The sequence below is a fragment of the Ammospiza nelsoni genome, chromosome 1 (genome assembly GCF_027579445.1).
Source record: "Ammospiza nelsoni isolate bAmmNel1 chromosome 1, bAmmNel1.pri, whole genome shotgun sequence".
Taxonomy (NCBI): domain Eukaryota; kingdom Metazoa; phylum Chordata; class Aves; order Passeriformes; family Passerellidae; genus Ammospiza; species Ammospiza nelsoni.
The window spans coordinates 84457429-84479485 of NC_080633.1; the positions used below are offsets into that span (position 1 = coordinate 84457429).

Below are 22057 nucleotides of genomic sequence, written 5' to 3' on the forward strand. Positions count from 1 at the left end.
GTAAGCTGTTATCCTGAATTGCTCTTACATTGATTGCTGCAGCAGTAGAGTTAGATATTATTAAGCCTGGAAGTTCAAGTTCTGTGAAACTGCAGGGCATTCAGGTGTCACATGTGCCTCTCTAAGTCCAAAAGCTGTACCCACGCTCTGGATGTGAGCATGGCAATAATTGACAGGAGGACATGTGTGGCTTTAATGCTTCAGCTTTTCAAAACAGCCAGGTACACTGTGAAAATAAAACTGCTGGCACTGAAACTCAGAATAGGAAAGAAGGAGAAGTAAAAGACTGACAGGCTGTTCTCAGTTTTCTGCTGAATGTGTACATACCAAGGCTGACCTATGGATATCTTAATCCTCAAGTGCTTTTGATTTTGACATCTGTGTGTCAAGCTGTGTCCCTAGCATTAACTTGAAGTTGGCATTCAAACATTTAACTTTTCAAAATTATTTTATTAGAGCTGTTATTTGATTTAACAAAAGTGTGAACATAAGCAAACCAACTCACGTACTGTTTCTAAAACTACCATTTGAGCAATCCCTCCATCAGGTGCATTCTCAGAGTGGAATCACATGGACTGTGTTTGTGTCCTGAAGTATCTTGGTATATAGGAACAGAATAACAGCCCCAGTGTTTGCAGTGCAATTTAGCTTGAAATAAAGAGCCTTCTTATGTGTCACTATTATCTCAGGTACGTAACCTTTGCTCTTCTCCAGAAAAGTGAGAAAGGAAACTAGGGATCTAATTAATTTGGTTATTCTGGATTAAGGGAAATGTCTTACATAATCAGTAATGGGAGCAGTAAACTTGTGAGGCACTAAGATGTGGTCCCTATTTAAAAAAATCTGTATTTTCCTATGTATGTAAATAACTATAGCTATTTACTCACAGTTCCTGTGAGTAAATAGCTATAATTATGAATATAAATATAAATTTAAATTTAAATGCTTCTGCATTGAAGTGTTCAAGCTGAATTATAATTTTTGAGCAACGCCTTCAAGAGCTAAAATAGCTTTTGATTGCAGGGAGCTTCTCTGAAGCATCAGAGTACGCTACTGTGTATATGCAGATAAACATACTGCCCTAGTCTTGATCACTTCATACTTTTTCTCCTATAAATTTCACTTCTTTGCCTGCTTTAGCCTGCATCCCACTACACTGAAGGGAAATGCTGTCACAAGAGTCTTCTTAACAGCCACTTGGACTGTGCCACTCTCCAGTTCAATCTCTAGTATTGCTGTTCTTTACAGTTCCAGTTTCTTGGACTCTACTGTTAATTTTTAATGGCATTCATTATCCTCAGTACACTGATTACTTCTGCTCCTAAGGAGGATTCCCTTGAGAGGACTTAAACCAACAAAAGAATAATAAAGAGATGGTCAAGCAGTTTGCAAATGAGCCATTTGCAAATGGGCCGTTTGGATTTCACATTTATACAGACTCTGAGTGGTTGGCATCAGTCCAGAAGACTGTTGTTGTTGAGTTTGCCCTCTTTTTACATCTCCTCTGTGGCTTTAGGACTTAACTCCAAAATTTGTATTTGTCTTTCCCCACATCCTTCAAAGATGACAATCCTCCCCTTTACCACTGCTTTAAAACCTATACTTTGCAATAGATTAATATGACATGCTGTGTGTGAAAAGAGTGCATAACTGGAATGTTTGGAAAGCAAAAAAAGTTACTGAATCTAAATCCAAGTCACACATTCTCATCTCCTGGGAATATTTTACTTCCTAAATGCCCTCCTCAAGCAAGTGCCAAATTGCAGTGGTTATCCGGTTATTTTGATGTAGACCTTAAGGCTGCAAACACAACAAACATATATTTCTTAAAACATACTAACAAAAGGGAGGTAAAAATAATTTTTGTGACAGTTTACATCAAGAAAAAGAAGTTTTTGAAGAGATAGTTACAGACATCTTTGGTCTCCCACACAGAAACTTGCTACCACACAACAAATAGGGTGGGTTCTTAAGGATCTACAGTGTTTTTCCCCTCTATATCATGTCAGAGGCTCTTCACTCTTGAAAATCTCAAATCCCTTTGTAAGTAACACCAGGCTGCACAAAAGAAGCCTAACTAGAAACCTATAAACACTGCACAGATCTTCCTAGAGTTTTCCATGACTTAGGAGCAAACTTAGGCACCTCCTTTCCCAGATTCCAGCCCAAGGAGCAGCTTCAAACCTCCACTCTTCCGCCCGACTCTGTCACCCTTTCCTTGAGGCAGCTCCTCAGTAACACAAGAGACAGAGAGAGCAGTTCTTCCTGCTTCCCCAGCTCCAGCCCTCTGGAGTTCTCCACTGGAAGGTTGCAATACCTGCCTTTGTCACTGTCCCTAGGTCTCTTCTCGTTCCACCTATGTCCACTCTATCACTCACTCAAATGCATCTCCAGAAATAATTCTGGCATGTGCAGAGCTTCCCTTAAAACCCAGCTACAAGTCCCAAGTCCACAGGAGACAGTACCAGCCCCGGAGCAGGAACTGCCTGCGACTGCCTTGGCCAGCAGTGGGAATATAATTATTTGCAAGATGCTACAACATGTTTAAAAGAAAACAGCTTCTCAAGGCCAGGCATGGGGATGAGCAATGTTAAAATTCAGCTAACAAGCAAAGCTAAATTCCAAATTATTTTTTCATTTGGAAACTTGTCTATAGGCTTGAAAATTTAAACCAATGTCAGTCTGGTTTAGATACTTCATTACTACTCTACCAAAAGAAAAGTCATCACAATCTACCTGGAGCTCATGATAATTTCTGAGAAGATGGGAAAAAGTACAAGATAAGAAACACATTTTTAATTTTTATTTTCCAGCTAGTGATATAATTTTATCAAAATATCTGAAAACTCACAAGAGATACCTTAGATTCTGCTATGGAACAAATGAAATGCAATTATTTTTTGAAATTTAAGTTCAACAGAGGCTTGCTGGAGATATAAATTAGGTTTATTTTAAGATGCTTTGGAACCCACTGAACCAGCATTCATTAGGAGTGGGTAAGGAGGTAAGAGGAGAAATTAATTTAATGGTTCCAATTTCAAGATGTATACAGTGAGAAAAATTCTTCACCTAATTATACCTCTTGTCTTTTCATATGTTATTTTTATATCTGTACTGAAGAAAAATTTAGTCCTTAGAAATATAAACCAAACACACTCATTTCAACAAGCCCTTGGAAATCTTAGCTGTCTGAACCACCTTTACAAACGAGGAAACATACAAGGGTTTTACTTTGGAGTCATTATCTTTAAGAAAAGATTCATCTGCTTACCCTTCCTGAACTGAATTGTCACAGAAAATATCAGTGCTTGGTCCTCAGCTATGATTCTATGAAGACAAGCAGCTTTTGGCAGGACAAGCAGGAAGATATGTGGGAAACAGGGAAAGAGGGAATTTTTTGAATGTAAATACTGATCTGTGGAAAGCAGCTTGACAAAAGGCCGTGCAATTGATATGAGTCTTCCAAAGATTTTCTTAGGAATTCTTCTGTTTAGTACCAAAACTGAAAGGAATGTGTGTCTGCAAGGAATAAGGCTAGGCCCTTAGCTAATGGATATTTTTGTAAATATTTAGAGCCAAGTCATGGATCTCCCCTCACTAGAGGTTTCCCTGAACTCCATAAAGGTGGAAAGGTATGCTTGAATTTGACTTTACTGCTACAGAGGAAGTATATATATAATTTAGAGGGGTGCCACATGTGTTTTTAGTGATTAAAAACCCCTCCTTTCTTCATCAAGAATAAACTTAGTACTTATAACAGTATCAACAGACTGTAAATTGTGCGCATTCTTTCTTTAACAAAAATATATTTTAGACAGGAAAAAAAGCAACAGCAGAGGTAGACATGCCAAATAAGTCACTGTATTCCTTAATCATAATCTAAACATCCTATCAATGCATGCATATTAATAAAATAAAGAAGCAATGAACATCCATGTGTTTCCACAAAATAAAACCATCTATGTGTTTTGGCTTAATTTGAGAGGGAACTGTGGTTCCACACTGTAGAAGGTCCAAATTCTGAGATGTTTCTTTCCTAAAGATGAGCACAAAATGAATGGCACCTTTGCTCCGGCCATGATACGAAATGCTGACCTTACATGGGGCAAACGAGCAGCATCCTTGTCGAACTGAGCTGCCCCAAACTGCTTCCTGTGCCTTCTGATGTGTGCACAGAAGTCATGGGGAGCAGCCAGGCAGCTCACCTTCCCTTGCCATCCCACCAGAGGGTACCCAAGAAGGAGATTCCCGGTCACCTTGCGGATGTGCTCCTGCAGCCCCCTGACGCCGTACATCCTCAGCACGAACCAGAGCTTCAGGGAGCGGAACCTCCTGCCCAGGGGGATCTGCCAGTGCTGCAACCCAGAGAGAAAGGAGAGCCCGTGTCAGAGGCCACCACTGCAGTGACACAGCACAAAGTATGGTTTTGAAGTGACCCACATGGCCACATCCTATGGGCAGGTGCTGGAGGTGGAACAAATAATAGAAGAAATATCTATTCCTGGTTTATTAATCCCTGTTTATTAATGCCGTTTAATACTCAGAATTTTCAACTTAAAATTGGCAAAGGAGGTTGGAGTCAGAACGGAAGGGTCATGAGGCAAATCAAATTTTCTTTGTGCATCCTGAATTTTCCTCAAAGGCTTTAGAAAAACAAGTATCTGAGAAACTCATGTACATTGGCTCGTTTAAAGTTGTGGGGCTAGCATCTACAAAGACAGGCACATTTTCCATTTCAAAACAACAGTGTTTCTATGGTAAAAGATTGAAATAGAGATGCTTTTAATTTTTTTAAAATTGTGTTATTCACTATGTCAAAGAAATAAATCACCAAACCCACAACTTTAGAAAATTTCTTTGTACTGCCTAAATCTAAAGATATTGCACATGCAAGACAATTTCTGCCTTTAAACATTCTTTTTTCAAAAAACAGAAAAAAACCCAAATTTCAATTTGTTAAAAAATTTAGCAAGCTGCATCCTTCTTGTAAAGAAACATAAAGTTTGGAAGTTTATGGCAGTAATGGAAAATAAAGCCCTAAAAATATCAGTACAGACAAGTAATAGTGTTAATTATATTCATACTTACCCGATAATCTGTGACAAGACCTGGAAATTAAAGAAAAAACATTCACATTGCATCATCATCACAACAGCCAAAGACTTCAACCATTCTAATGTTATTGAAAAAGCTGTATCTTATCTATCCTTTACATCTGCTGCAAATTTCTGCATCATCAGTGTCAACAGGAGCACTAAATATCTAGCTGGGTACTTGGCTGCATGTGAAATGAAGGGGCTTGCAATAACCTTCGTTCCTTAGCTAGTCAAAATATGCTACTGACAAACAGTTTACAGAAGAAACATTATTTTCCTTTCTGTTATACTGCAGATACTATGGAGATGACAGATCAAATATTATGTTTATTTTCTTCCTGTAGAGAAAACAAGCAGCAGATAAAATACCTATTATTAATTTTGGTTTAAACAGTTTGCAGAATCCCCAGACTCACCTCATACTCATAACTCATTCTCTGCTGTGAAATGTCATTGCCTTTACCCTAGTGAACTGGTAAGACTCTTTGAAATAATCCACCTTTTATATTCATGCATATATTTGTTGCTAATTCTACAGAATATATAATAAGTGACTAGAAAATTGACTCAGAATTTGACCTGTCCCTGCTTGGAGAATAGTATTCTGCAATTTTTTATGGTTTTTCTTTTGATGGAGTGAAAGTCGCTTACACAGATGGACTAAGCAGTCCAGGAAGGCAAGCAGAGGGCATTATCAGCTGTCCTTTTATGTAAGCACACAGTGTCAGGATTCACCTGACTTTTCTTTGAATCAAGGAATTCAACTGATTTCACAGTAAACTTGAACTCAGTCAGTTACTTGCTGTAAGCCAGTAAGAGACATTAAACTGATGTAATATTTAAAGCACTTCTCTAGGAAGCATCTGCTTAGCTTATTTGTTTAATTTCTCTGCATTGGGGTATAAGCTTCATAGGAGAGTATGTACTTGGATTCCTTGGGAAAATGCTAAATGTTCCTGGAATTGTTAAAATGTTAACTGGAAGGTTGAACTGTAGCTTCTGAATTTGACCAGTATATGCCATTTACATAATTTTCAGCCTTTATATTTTCCAGGGGAAAAAACCAAACAACTTTTTTCTGTGTTACAAGCTCTCTTGCCAATGTTCTCTCATTTGCAGCCAAAACACAGGAAAAAACATGGTCCTTCTGTCCCTGTAATAGAAGGACATTAGGTTCTTTAACCTGTCACTATGTTGGTCTCCAGGTGGTAAAATACCCCAAATCCACAAAACAACCAACAATCATCAACTTGTTTCTGGTCTTCTGGAAATGAATGTGGTTGTCTCTGCTTGGTAACGAGGAAAATTGATAACATTCACATTCTTCTGCTTTGTAGCAGCCATTTCTGTTTGATAGCTGCAAGACTGGTAGCAAAGAGAGTAAAGCAACTGGTGACAGATAAATAATCCTACGCTCCTGTAAGGGGCTATGTCTAATGATCCACAACAACGCCTTTCACAAGCTGTGGAGCAGAATGTAATCAATGATTAGTGCTTGATTCCTTGATTACAAGCCTTAGTCTTACATCTGTATTTAACCAGGAGGAATTGCATTGTGGGAGACTATGTGGTGCTCACAATAGAGTATAAAGCTGCACTCTTCTAACACTGCCATGAGGATTTGACCTATATCCTGGGTTGCCAGGCAAGCTAGTATAATCTTTCTGGTGTGGTGATGCAAATCACATAAAAATTATAATTAATGACAAAATAAAGACTCTCCCCTTGGGGACACATATAATTGCCATATGGTTAATAAGAGTAATTGCTCACGGATAGATATATTTTTCCGCTCATTTAAATTCTTGAGTGAGAGATAAGTGAATTCAGAAATACTACTTTATTATTTAGTAAACCAGGATAGGAATTCTCAGACCTGAGAATACTGAGAATTCAAGACCCTCCATTTGGCAAGTCGTATTTTCAGGAGTGCTGACATCCCATAAATCACACAGGAGTCAATGGGGACTGCAGCACCTTCGTGTAGCAAATTTGACTGTGTTTATTGAAGGAGTAAGTGAGGGTTGGAAGTTTAACCAGAGGCTTTTGCATTTGGAAAGTGTTGTCCAACTTCTTAGAAAATTGATATCACATGGGAAAGGAGCATAGAAAAAAAAATGGCATCCCTAGACTGCTAGTAATCACTTTATCTCCTTTGAAATCAGTATGTTAGATCATCTAACATGCTATTCCACTTCTGAAGACAAGATGAAGGCTAAAAAACTCTTTCTCCGACTGGGTGACAAAGTTTTTAGGTCAACTAGGTGGCTTTACTGAAACTACCTGTTTTTAAGAAAGGTTTGGTTTTCTTCAGGTGTTATTTAACCCAGGTAAGACCAAAAGTTCTTGTATCAGCATTATCAGTTGTCCCAAGAACATATTTTCATTTTAGTTAAGGCTGGAATTTTTTCACCTGAAGATAAATATTTTTAATGTGTATGTTAATTAAAGGCTAGTGCCTTAAGTGTAACTTGTATATTCTATTAGAAAAGGCAAAAAAAAAAAAAAGGTATATCTTTTTTCTTAATAATTTGAGCCTTTAGAGGGTGAACATCAGGTCCAGAATTACTGCATGTTCCTGTTTATTGCACTGTTCTATGTTTGCATTCCTTGGAAATGGAGGAAAGGAATAAGATGCAAGGTTTATGCCAGTTCAGGATTAAGGTACATGAGTCCATTTTTCCTAGGGCTTTTTAGTGAATTGTGGAATTCTGGATGGTATTAATTTAAATGTCAATGAGTTCATAGCCATATCAGGATACACTTCTGAACACAGATCAGCACCAGAAATTCCAGGAAAACAATGAGGTTGAGTATATGGTAAGTCCATCTACAGATGATTCAGCAAGTTATGAGGGAACTTCCACCACATGTTGACTCTGCACTGCTGTGACCTTCTTCACAATTATTCAGTTAATACCCAGATGTGTAAAAATGGGCTTCAGGAGGGCAAATACCACTCTGCAGTTGCTAGGTATGTGCAAGGACCATCACTAATCCATTAAGGAGCTTTGTACAGAGTCTGAGATTTTTTAATTCTTTGTGTGCATTTTGCAAAGAGCTTTCATGAGCATTTTGTATGAAACAGATAGTCTGCTCTTTCTGCCTTTCCCTACAGCCAGTGTAAGAGCATGAGGGCCACAGCATAAGGTCCCAGAAAGCTATCACTCAAAAGCAGAGCACAGACAGCAAACACAGTTCACCCCTTCTTTGTAGTTTCTGAGAGTGTTTTTTTCCTCACATGTGTTTCTGAAAAATTTGAATCAGAGCTTGCATGAATAACTAAGAAAAAAAGTCACAGGCCTTAGAAACTCTGAAACCAAATCAGATCCTGAAATCATTCTGGAGAAAGATGTGCTGGGGAGACAGGTTAGGGGACTTGTTACACAACACCCAATAATACGATTATCTGACAGCCAAAAGATAATGAGAATTTTCTCAACACTCCTGCAATCAATCAGTGGTAAGTCTGCAACTGGGGAAATCCCAATACAAAAGTAGTAATGCATAATGCTTTATGAAATTACTTTCCTTGTACTGCTTTTAACTAACTAAAATCTCACTAGACATGTATTTGCACTTTAATGAGCTAAGCTCCCTAGAGTGCTCAGAAAATGGAAACGGCCTCCTAAACAACTTGGGTAGTTTAAGAATTGCTGTTTTCATCTTAAGTCCTTTTTTCTTTCCATTAAATATCAGAGTGCAAACAAAATAATAATAATCTCATTTAATGATAAAATTACCAGACTCCTGATGGTGATGCTGCAGGTAAAGAGGTTCTAATTTAAAGGCACCTATTAAATCTGATCTTTTTTTCACCCTGTATAAAAAAAGAAAGAAATCAAATTGAGAAATTTAAGAATAAAGACTTAAGGGATTAAATTTCCACAAGAAGTGAAGTCAAATTGAATGTGTTTAAACTGGCATATTTCCTGAGCACAGCCTGTGCCATTTTCAGTGCTTTTTCACAGCCATATCAGTACTGTACTTACAAGCAGTTAAGTGTAAGGCTCAGCAGGAACGGGCAGCATGACTGCACGACTGCATATTTAAAAACAGACAAGAAACAGACATAGAGGATCTTTTTATGGTGATAGACACTCACACCAGAATGTGAGACTAGCTGAAGCAATGTTAATGTTTGCAGTCAACAGAAGTTGTCTTGAAATTACTGCAGTACAAAGCTGCGTGGGAAGAGCTGTTGCTTCCTAAACATCACGCAGAGCCGCGCTGAGGCTTTGGGGGCGCTGGCCACTGTCTCCCCATGCTGCTGTGGAAGCAGCAAGAGCAGCCCCTGGAAGGGACAAGCCCCAGCTCTGACTCTGACTCCCCTCTTGTACCACCCTGCCACCAGCTGGATCCACGACACAATTCCTGACAGACATTCTACAGCACAATGTCACACTGAGAAGTGTAACTTACTATTGTCAGCTGAGGGGTGGTGTGACTGGACTGACGTTCAAAAGCCAGTGTGTCCCTATTAGAGAGAATAAACTTTGTTCTGCCAGCGATTAATAACGAGATTTTTCTGGTTCGTGGTGCATGCTCAGTAAGACTGACTCACCTCCACAAATGTTGGGGTTTATAGAGGCAGAAGAAGAAACCATAAATCAAAAAGGGAAAGACTGCTACATCATTATATTATGCCTATAAATATATTACAAATTAAGCAAAAATTATATCAAAACAGGGATACTCTAAAAGACTAAAGTCCGGAATTTTTTTCTATTTTTAATTGTTTATTGTAGAATTGTAAATTTCTAAGTAAAAATCTAATTTCCAATATTTTAGTGTGTATGTATAAATGCACAGGCCAGTACATACTCCCATTCTCATTCACATCTAGACTGTGGTCATAAAACTTCTTTTTCAAACAAATAAAAAGCCTTCATCTCTCTAATGGTCAGGGAAGTATCAAGGCCAACAGGTAAGTATTTGCCTTCAGGTAAGGGAAGTACATGGCTGAAAATAAGTAAACTTAGGCATATGAAAAATAGTGACAGATTTTCAGATAAAATAAAAACAGTGAATAACCTAATTATTGCTAAAAATGTCCTGTGGACAAAAGGAAGAAAACAATGATTTAAAAAAGGTTTAATTAGGATAAATATTTTTAACAGATTTTATGTTGTTCTACTGTAGTTTATTTGAAGTATTTGATTACTTTGGTATATTTGTGTTTCAGTAGTTCATTCTCAATGCAGCTAATCCAAGTTATAAGCAACATCTTAAGATGTTTTGTGAGCACTTTATTTCTTCTCCTGTAAGATGCTGTATTAAACAATGGGAAGGGCAACTATTTTGTAGCAACATCTAGCTTAGAACACACGAAAATGAAGTTTCTGTAGGCAGGGAATGCAGGAAGGGTGCTGCTCCATTCTGCAAGCAGGTCCACACCTCAGGCAAGTCCTAAAGAGATCCAGACCAGAGTGCTCAGTGCTCAAGGTCTCTGCCACAATGGGGGGCCCCCACCTTGAAGCCAGACCCAGGGTGAGTGAGGCAGCCCCTGAGAAGTCTGATGCTGCCACTCAGATGGAACTGGTAAGGAAGGAGGTGTCAGTGCTGCTGGTAGCTTGCAATGGATACCCAGACACTTCTGGAGAAAAGGCTGGTACCTGCACAAGGTGTGCACGGGTGGATGACCTGTTGTCAAATGGCTGCATTACAAGACACAGATAACAGGCTGTGTGGTAGTGGAGGGACTCAAACAGAAGTAGATATGTGGCTCCAGAACCATCCACCTCCAGGGGATAACACTGAGACACCTTGGACCCTGGTGATCAAAAAAAAGCAGGGCTCCAACCAACCTCCACCCTCCAACATTCAGAGCAAAATCAGGTATGATTTGCTAGAGATCTAAAGATGTTTGTGAGCAAGGCAAACAAGGTGAGCCTACATCAGGAGCCATGTGGTGGTTACTGTAAAAAGAAAAGTTGAGTGACTGTAGTGGGTGGCTCTCTGTTAAAGGGCTCTGAGGCAGAGCCTGAAAGATGTTCCTTTCTTCCACCAGCCTAAAAGATGTTCCTTGACCACCTCTCAAGACGAAAACCATAGGGCTAGATGATCTCCAGAAGTCCCTTCCAACCCTAATGAATCTGTGATCCTGTGAATATGTTTTTCACAAATTATGCTGGTAAACTACAAATTTTTTAAGGCTGGAGGTTATGCTAATAGACCAAGACCTAGCCTAAGTAGCACAGATTAAGTGTTCATAATACAAAATGCAAAACAAAACTCCTGGTGAAATAAGTAGTGAAAATCTGTGAGAAGTGACTTACTTGAATTGCACATCTGCAGCTTTTAACTGCCTTGCTCTGTTTTGTGCATTTTAAATGAAAGATAAAAAGGTGACCTCATATAATGAACCACCAGGAAAATTTCAGTTTGTGTTCAAGTAGATTGTTCAAGTTTGTTCAGCTGGAGCTGGGAAGTGAAATACAATTTCATTTCAAGCACTCTTCAAGACCAGGCTGGTTGGGGCTTTGAGCAAACTTGGGCTAATGGAAGGTGTCCCTGCCCATAACAGTGGGGTTGGAAGTAGATGACCTTTAAGTTCCCTTTCAACCCAAACTATTCTGTGTTCTATGATCTACAGATAAGTATTTCCTGTAGGCACCTTCTTCCAGTTACAGAAACACCCTTCCCAATCAAAAGTTAACACTTAAACCCCGAAAACAGTAATAAAAGTCAAAAATACCAAGACTTTGCAAGATTATTATTTTCACTCTCTCTGAATGAAGACACTTAGTCCTATTTTATAATATTCCACAGCATAATTTAAACAAGTCAGGCAAAACTGACTGTAGGTTCAAAAGAAAGTCTCTAAAGGACTCTGATATCTGAATACAGAAAATATATCCTTCTTGGACTGGCTTTATTAAATTCCTTTTTATAGGAAATTGACTGCTCTTTTCTGTACATCAGGAATTCTGAGAATATTTTACAAAAGGTTTATAATGAAATTGTCTCCAAATCTGAAACTACATCAGTGCCACATATTGCACTGAGTAGTTACATAATTACATTACAGATCTAATGGGTAGATTATTTTAATCAGCTTGCAGAGAAAAGAAATGCAAGTGTTTATTAGGGAAAATGCTGAGGAGTCTGAGTTATTTTGAAGTCTGGTCATCAATGGATGCACAGATTACTTTGGTTCTGAAATGGTGTTCGATGTTTACTGAACTCCTCTTTCCATACTACCACAGTATCTTACTTAATACTTTTCATGGATCCTAAGAGAATGTATTCTTCACAGTTACTTTTTCTTACCATCTTTCATCCTTTATTATTACTTTTCACCTCCTCAGGGATTATTACATTAGGTAAAACAGGTGGATTTTGGATGTGGGTCTTAAAATTAGCTTGCTGGACAATGGACTTGGCTTCAAGTCAAAGAGCTTAAGCGTATATTTATTGTGTGTTAAGTGAATAAGCCCTATACAGAAATGCCTAGCTGACCTGAAGCCTGAGTGGCTATAGTTGTGAAACTTTTACTTTGAGTAGGGAGATGTGGCAAGGTCTCTTCAGAGTCCTTTTACTGCAATCTTCCTACCTATGAAAATAAGCATGTTATGCAATGTCTTATCTAAAAATAAAAAATAAAAACCCAACAAGAAACAAAATGCAGAAAAAAGTATTTCCCTAAGTCTAAAGTCTAAGCTTTACTAGGAATAACGTAAAGTCACCTGAGATGGGAACTCACAGTGTGATTGTATATAACTTGTTTTATTGGAAAGCCAGATAAAATGCCTTTAACGTAGTTCCACAGGGTTTTCAGGGACAGCAGAATTAATGAGAAACTAAATTGTTAGGGACTGGACTGTGGTTCCTCATTGTTCTACAAACATTAAAGAAAATGATAGTGTATTGTCTAATTTGCAAGTGGCTATGTTTCTAACAATATCTTTGAGTGATGAAAAAAAGATGGGAGGAACTAGCAAAGGAGTTTGTTTCCTCCTCTCGCCACTTCCCAACATCCAGAGACACAGCATGTTATGGGGTGCTGCCACTACTGATAAATTAGGGTCTAAATGTAAGCCACCTACCCTAAGGAAAAGAAAAAAAAAAAACACTATGTGTGGGAAGATTCAAAATGCCTACATCAGCTGAAATATTAAAGTAAAAACCATAATATAATACCTGAAAAAATAATATATTACCTTTTCAGGTAATATATTTATTTACCAACTTTACCAACTTTGCCAGGGAAATTAAAAGAGATGAAGGTTAACCAAAAGCAACTGAGTGATCACTGTCTTACATTTATTCCTCTTTTAAATAGGTGACCTATTTCTGGATGATGTTTTGGAGTCTTCTTTTTTCTCTTTTGTAAATTTTGTTCTTTTACGACTGAAATTAATGTTTTCATTTTTGATAAATGGTCTGCATTTGTTGAATAGCTGTTTTGCTAACAAGTATCATTAATTGTGATGCTGGTAATCATTTTGTTTGGGACAAAATCGGATCACCCATGGAACGTTTTTAACAAACCCATGCTATTATTACTGCCATAATACTTTGTTTTGTTTGAAAGTATGTCTATGGGTTTCTATTTCAGCATCATTTAATATGAAAATATCTGGGCTGTCATCTGGGAAAATTGAAAGTCAGTACAAAATTGCATAAATAGGCCTTTTTGAAATCAGCTGCTTTTCATCAGCCAAATCTTCAACATTTTTAGAACGGCTTTTAAAAGAATCAAACCAAAAGAAATGTTATGGAAAAGAAAAGGAAGAAAGAAAGAAAGAAAGAAAAAAAAAACCTGTTTAGCATGCTGTTCATTGCACTGCTATGCTTAAAATAAGGTTTTTTATTTATGTTTTAAACAGTCCCAAAATGGAGCAAGTATAAATCTTCAGACTTTTGAGGACTTCTCTGTCTTTTTGGAACACAATACAGAGTTCAGGTCTCTTTCAGAACTTTGTGTTTGTGAAATTTGGATTAAATGAAAGTCTGAATTCTGTAAATAATTTATAATATTTAAAGCTATGCAGTTCTCCTCATTTCAGTTGAAAAATATAAAGAAATGTCTTCTCATAGAAAGGAAGACTAATAAAACCTCATTTTTGTTTCTTGTAATGTTTCCCTGTACTGAAATACTTACCACATTGCAGAGCAGTCAAAATTCACTAGGAGCCATTTGTGAGGATTAAAGTTAAATGAATCTGCAAACTGAGAATGGATAAATAAAAACAGAATTACAAAAGAGAAATCATGTGATAATGATAGGACTTTGTCAAATTGTCTAGAATTACAAAAGAAAAATCATGTGATAATGATATGACTTTGTCAAATTGTCTGTATAACTATAAATCAATTCGTGAATCAGGTCTTTATAATGTTCATATTGATGTCACCTTATTTAGTAACTGTTGGAGTTAAATCTTCATTTATTTTGGGAGTGGAATTCACGTTAGATATGGAGTAAGGCTAGTGGTATTATCAACATTTTGAACATTTGTTTACAATTATACTTTCTTGCTACATATGTTATGGAAAAGTGTATATATTATTGTGATCTTAAATAAATAAATAAATAAATACATAAATAAATAAATTTGCATACTCAGAAACATTCACTGGGGTTCATATCACATTTTCCAATAACAAATCCCTATGCTTTCTACTTCCAAGGATATGAAATTAATACACACAAAATTCATATATACCAATAAACTATACATGTAATTCAGAATCTGCACATCATATTCCTTCAAAAAATTACAACTGACTAGGAGGAAATATTTCTTCTTTTTTTCTTTTTTTTTTTTACGGGGTCTTTTCTTTCACTAGAATTATTGTTTCATCTAAATCAAAAGAAAAACCACCAAAAAGTAAGCACTTGCAATAAATACACATTTATACACCATATGCCATGCCTGGTTTACTTGACATGTTTAGGTGGGACATCACAAGAAACCCAGGTAGGTAAAGATTTTAGAAAGGTTTCATCCATGTTTTATGTTTTAAGAAAGGCAGAAGGCACTAGCCTTAAAAAGCTGGGGATGGGGACCCAGCAGCAACAAGGTCTGACTATTCCATATTGCACTTTTCTGTTCTCATTTGCTTCTCATAACCTTCCCTGTCACTTGTAAACAATTAACTAATGCTCTAATAAGAGAAGATGATCTGCCTGTCTCTCTACTCATCTATCTATCCATCTATCTTGCTATCACCCTGCACTATGTAAAGTAAGAAACCTATTCATGGTTGTCAAATATTTACTTTTATGACAAACGCTGGCCCAGACAAGGGATGCTGTTTCATTTCCTTTAGGAACCAATAACAATAATTTAAAAAATATTCCCCCACAGGAAATTACAACAAGCTTCATTTGCTGATAAAAAGGAGACAAAAAGAAATGCTTTATTTGTGAGGGGGTTTTCCTGCCTCTTCTTCATTACTCACTGCCTATCAGTGCTGTGTTTAAACTTCTGGCTTTACCAAACAGTAATATTTTCTGCACTGGCGTGGAAGACAAGGACTTATCTGAGTGAGGGGAGCAGCAGGAAATTGAAGTACTCTTATCTAAGCAACTGAATGCCAAGTAGCTCAGCAAGGCAGCGGAAAAGGAACAGCAGTGCTGTTAGGGGAATATTTCATTTATGCCTCTTGGTTATTAAACCCTGTCTGTTTGAGATACAGCTGCTGGCTCTATACTATATGAATTTATGGATGTAAGAAGAAAACCAGACATAATGAGCTCATTAATTTGTCAAAATTATTTTTTCCTCATTTTTGTGTAATGTAGGATGTTACAAATATGTCTTTAGCGATATTTGGGGAAAAGTTCCTCTTTTTTGTTTGTTGATTCAGTACTACTTGTTATTCTGAATGACAAACTTCTTATAGAGGGGTACTCATAGAGCCCCAGTATAAACCATTAAAAATTTACAAATTTAAGTAATGTAATCGAATGTACAGGGATTTGTAGTGCAAACCGAGGTGCAGCTTACTCAGAGATTCTGGAAGAGACATTAATCTTGGCTGCATAAAAAACACACAAATTCTATAAAAGAGCAAGGTTTCAGCAGGCTGCTAGAGAAAAAACACTCATTCACCTCCACTCCATTTAAAAGATGCCTGAATTCAGGGCAGATGAAAGCACTTCCCGCATAGGCTGCATCAATATGCATCCAGATATTTTCCTTATTACCTAAAAAAATAATTGAAGGAAATAAATTAAACAGCTAATTTAAAAGTCCAATTATTTTGCATGAAACCAAGTGCCTGAGAGGTTTCCCTTTGATGTTATTATTTTCCCAATTTCAAATTAAATTAAGAGATTAAATGTTTCCACCATCTGGGTTTTCATTAATACATAAATTGTATATATAATGTATTATTTTTCCTTCCCACTTCTACTGGAAAAAAGTTACAGAAGCATAGAATCACAGAATATCCCATATTGGAAAGGACCCATAAGGATCATCATCTCTAGGTTTATCTTACTAAAAGTAAGCAACCTAAATTATTTTGTGGTTTTAATTTAAGAACCATTATAAAATAAACTTTCAAAAAAATGTATATAGAGATTTAGCTATCATTTATATGCTAATAAAACTACTTTAGTAGGAGATAGAATATTACCTGTGCTCCCTACTTCTAACTCATAATTCACAAACACTTTTCTAAACAGAATTTTGTACATATTGATAAATGTGCATGCACATGCTTTGAACTATGTGCAGCAAACTACTCATTTTAAGGATGCAGACAATTAGGCAAAAGCAAGCACTGAAATGCTGAGAAAGTGTTACTTTGATTAGTCACTGAATGGTTTCTGCAGAAATATTTTGGAATATGAGCAGGTCAGGTATACTCTAAGTATTCCCACTCTCCTGGGAAACACTGTTTTAATGCACTCAGTAACAATTATGGTCTATTGGTTGATGGTTAAAGCTCGCATTACACTTGCCACCAAATAATTCTGATGGTTATTTCCACATACAGAGGTACATCCACTGAGATCTGCAGTCTGGCACCAAGTTCATGCTGAAATTTGCATTCTTGTGAACTAAAATTTCTTTTTGCATGAATGTCTGGGAAAGCTAATAAAATATTATTCACAACATCCACAACTTAGGTTTATTTTAAAGCATGTTGAATGTTTAAGTGATTATCTATTTTAAAATACACTTGATTTGAGACACTGCCTTCATATCACAGGACTGCTGCTCATGTGTGCGAAGGATAAGATTAAGCAGAAAAGCTAGCACGAGATTTCTGACTTCACTGGCATGCCATCCTTCTGCTGGGCTCTGCTACACAAGCAGGGAATCACTGAAGTGAAACACATGATTATTGCTACACCTAAAAATATTGGTGTCACTATTTTAGTAGGTCTTTAGGAATAGCACAATCAGCAAAATAATCTGTAGCTGCTAAGCAAACTACTAGGAACCTGTTCAAAAAGAAGGACTGGGAGAAATTGAGTCACTGGGGCTTGTGCTGAAAGGCAGCACACCTCACAGAGCAAATGACCCCTGAATAAATTAACAGGACATCAAATCAAGCTGGGTTTCAATGAAGTTGCTTCCAGTGGCTTACAGCTATGGATTTCCTGTTCTCATGTGGAGAGATATGGTGTGCTTTGGTAGCAATTTCATCAGCCAGCAAACATGGGATTTGACCAAGCCCTGCTGCAGATCAAAGCTTGACACAACAAACCATAACACAGAAAGTAATACTTATGAAGAGTCCATGACTCGATCACTGTATTAAACACACTGGCATTTTTCCTATTTTCTTGGAAGAGGAAGGAAATTGGGAAGGGGAGAGCAAGGATTAAGAATAGATGGGGATTTTTGGTGCATATTTCCCTACCTTTTATTGTTATTATAACCAGGCAGAAACAAAACACTTGGTGCAGAGCAGAATTAAGAGTTCAGCTTTTCCCTGATATTCAGCATCGTTCTAGATGCCCTTGCAGGGCAGAAGGGCTTGAAGAAATATCTTACAAACTGAGGCCCTTACAGTAATTCTTAAGTATTCCAAAATATGTCCCCCTCCCCAGAAAAGAAACCCTTAAGGCAATACCCTCTAACTCTTTTAACAGCTTGAGAATGCACATTTGCTGCTTGACCTAATATTAGAAATAAAACTGTAACTGAAGGTCTCATCTATAAGTAGCTTTATTGTATTTGGACACTGACACAGCATAATGTCCTGGAAATGACTCAGCATGGCTTAAACTGGTATCTGAAATTTTAGAAAGAAGCAGCAAAGACTTACAAATAGGACCCAGTTCCAACAGTTTGTCAAAGGAGCAGCAAGAGGTGGTTCCAAGTGTTGCACAGAACTGCAGAGCCAAAAAAAAAAAAAAAGTGTTACAGCATAGAAAATTACCAAAGGAGAAAAAGGAGAAAAACAGTCTGCAAAGGCAGCAATAAACAAAAATACAAGATATTACAGAACAAAAAAATCATGTTAGTCATTAGTGGCCCTTAAGTAGTCCCTTAGTGGAACTTTTAAGACTGTGGGTTGGTTTTTTCCAAGGCTCCCATAACAGTCCATTGAAGCAGATGCATAAAATAAAATGTTTATAAAAAATTGAATGATAAGTACTGTAATATAGGCACAGTGTTGTGCTAATGCTATATTTTATGTATTTTCTGTAAGTTCTACATGTTTATTGTGTGGCTCAGTACTATCTTACATATGCAAATCCCATCAAAATGATTTGTGGTTCATGGTACATAAGCAAGTTCTGAACTTGAGCAATTTAAAGGTGCTGGAATTATTATTGACAGAATAGATCGACAAATGTTGCTGTCTCAATCAGAGCCACAGCTCTGCAACAGAGATTTGTAACCAGTTTATGCTCAAGAGATCTGCAACCTGGAACCTGTTCACTAGCAGCATATGTTCCCTACTTGGCTTGCAAGACTTTTTCACAGAGAAACTTCTCCCAGATTCATCCAAAAACACTGGAACAGTGCTTCCTTCTTTCTGTTCATGTCTCATTTAATGTACCCTTCTGTGTGACCAGTGGGCCAAAGGCAGAGGCAACATAAATGCTGAAGTTTCACAGCAGAAAGAGAACATAACTAGGTGAAAATGAGCTATTGTAATTTATTGGAAATATGCAGGTAGAATTTTAATCAATAACCCCCAACTACCAAGGGTATATAAACTGACATTATTTTTCATTGCTACACTTATGTTTTAAACACCCTGTCTTATTTCTGAAAGCACTAAAAGGCTGAGTATGATTTTTGTGGTTTACTAGATTTTTTACATAATAAAAGACACTCTACAGTTTAAATATACAAATAAAGTATGCTGTGTTATAGTCAGAGTATTGAAATACAAAAGAGTTAGATAATTTATCCAAGATCACACATAAACAACAGTACAGCTAGGACATGACTATAAAATTTTGCTTTTTTTGTTTTAGTATTTCTGGTTACCTTTTCTGCCAAGTACATTGTCAAGCAACATATTTTGTTCCTACAGTTTTTCCCTATATATCTGGAACTAGACACATTTTTCTGTGTGTATGTGTCCCTCAGCAAATTCATTATGAGACCAATAAGAAAAGAAAGGAAACCCTAAATTATACTTGTCCATCCAGTGGACTTTTCAAGAAACAAACATTCTGTCCCAGAAAAACTTGAAAGAAGCAATAATTAAAATAAAAAAGGGACAATTCAGTATTTTTTCTATACTAAGCTACTAAGAACCGGAGTTTGGAACAAATACAGTTGAGAAATAATTGTATGTATATAGTTAGTAAAATCATAAGCTAATATATTTTTCCTTCAAGATAATCTCATCTTTATCTATACTGGCCTCTATTCCTGAGACACAGAAAAACAGAAAACTGAAGCGCTTTGAGGCACATCTAAGAGTTCTCTGGAACACTAATCACCCATTTAGAGAGGCTGCTTTGAAAAGATTGCAGGGTAATTTTTTAAATAGCAGGAAAAAATTTGGTCTCAATTTTTCCTAAGAAGGCACATATGTATGGAGTGAAAATATATTTACCACAATGGAGGATACCATGATGAAAATGCCAGTTTTTAAATATGCATAAGGAATATGCATATATTGGGAAATAAATAAAAATAGTGCACTATAGACTTAACTCAGCTTTTACACATATATTTTATGGAATATGGTATGAATTTTCTGACAAGATCAGAGTGAAATTGCCTTGGTTAGTCCAGCAATTAAAATAATGATGGAAATTTCATAACAAAAAGTTACACATTATTGTTTTTCATTCATTATTGTTATTCATTATTGTTATTAATTTTGTACTGCTATTAAGGTATTCTCCCCAATCAGGATAAGAAGTATGGTTTTTTCAGTGAGAGATTATATGAGTTCAAACATATGCTTAGTTGTTTAAATAATGGGTTATTCTGTAAAGTATACCTCAATTTCTAAAATAATTTTGTTTTCCTCTCTGCAGGTGTCTAAGCCTCAAAGCTACTTTCTTTAATTCTCAGAAACCACTTAGAGTGACAACATCTGCCCTTGTCAGGACTCTCATTACCCCGCCTCAGTACTAGAGAATGAATCTAACTCAATTTGTAGCCTGTGTAACACCAGAAAAATCACATTTGTGCAAAAGGTAGGGGACAGACTGCATCACAGAAATGGGACTGATGGCTCAGTATAGCCTGCAGGCCTTTTCCTTTTCAGGTCGTGCACTTCAAATTTGACTCAGCCCTTGGTTGTGAATACAAAGCAGCTAAAATGCTTAACTCAGTCATCTCATGTATTACTTTCCTGAAATGGAGAGCTATGTCAGGAAACATACATGCATCTTTATGATTCCTGAGAGCAATTCCTCTCAATCTTTTCAACTGGAAGACCTCCTACAGTTATTGAAAAGATGTGGGCACATTTTGCATGGTTCCACCACAAAGCTTTTCATTTGCAAATAACTAAAATGAGGCAGAACTTTCAATGTTCACATATTGTTTATATTTTCTCCTATTCAGTTCTTGCCAGCTTGCACTCATGAGAATATCTGTGGCCTGAGGAAAACTGCAACAGTTCTCTAAACCATCATTCAGTATTTTACAGAACAGCAATCATTCACAAACTGTGGGTTAAGAGACATCACCCTAGACATCTGTATGTGTCTGAAGAATGTTTCTTCCAAATGGAAATCTGTGGTCAGGATCTAAGTGTTCTAGTGAAAAGATGGCTCATCTGTCAGTCTGATACTGATTTATTGTTTCCTGAGTGAGTCTGGATAGAAAAAGCCTGCTTCTTAATATCCTGTGGATCACATTCAGAAGAGTCATTTCATCTAAAATCAGAGAGATTTCATGCTGGGCAGCAGACAATTGTGTTGTAGCAGCTCTATATTGGTTGAGGTCATTGAAGTATATTGTACCTTGTATATGCCAGCTGCAATCTGTCAGTGCTGACTTATGAAAGAGAGCACAAAGCTCACAGGCCACATACACACGTTTAGGTGAGCCAGGCTTGAATGCAGTGGGCACTCTATCTGAATTTAGGAGTGCTTAACTTAGTGGTCTTCACTTTTGAGCATCCCAGCCAGCATTCTGCCAACACAGGCCTGTGTCAAGCTGGGAGCACAGGGCCCAAGTGAGAGAGGCATTTACACACAGGTTTAACCACCAGTGTGTATTCACAGTAATAAAATGGACATGAATTCAGCATGTGTTTTAAAGCTCCACCTTAACTCGGGGCCACATGAAGGGCTGCACATCACCTGTGCTGGGAAATGGCTCCTCAGTAAATTGTGGCTATTTTAGTGCCTCAACACCTGACATGGTTAAGTGCTTTGTTTGCAGAGTCTCCTTGCTTTATTATATGAAAATATCTCTGTTTCAGTTTCTGCAAAAGTATTTTGAAAGAGATGAATTAACACAAGTCTGAACTCAGAAATGAAAGAAAGAAAACAAAAGTAGAGATCAGGGTACCCTAGTGGCAACAGCTTTTACTGAACAAAATTATATACACATTACTAGTGC

The 22057-nt window shown here is 37.0% G+C and overlaps 1 protein-coding gene across 5 annotated transcripts in view; it reads right to left on the reverse strand.

Moving 5' to 3' along the window:
* The window catches only part of DDC (dopa decarboxylase), a 50347-nt gene that overhangs the window by 9639 nt on the left and 18651 nt on the right, over positions 1–22057 (reverse strand). For all 5 annotated transcript variants that reach the window (XM_059472236.1, XM_059472210.1, XM_059472200.1 and 2 more), the window contains 6 exons: positions 18333–18399; positions 16160–16254; positions 14203–14270; positions 8840–8916; positions 5089–5108; positions 4257–4355 (listed from right to left, as the gene is read on the reverse strand). In XM_059472236.1, the coding sequence (XP_059328219.1) occupies positions 4257–4355; positions 5089–5108; positions 8840–8916; positions 14203–14270; positions 16160–16254; positions 18333–18399 (426 nt within the window). The remainder of the gene's footprint in view (positions 1–4256; positions 4356–5088; positions 5109–8839; positions 8917–14202; positions 14271–16159; positions 16255–18332; positions 18400–22057) is intronic.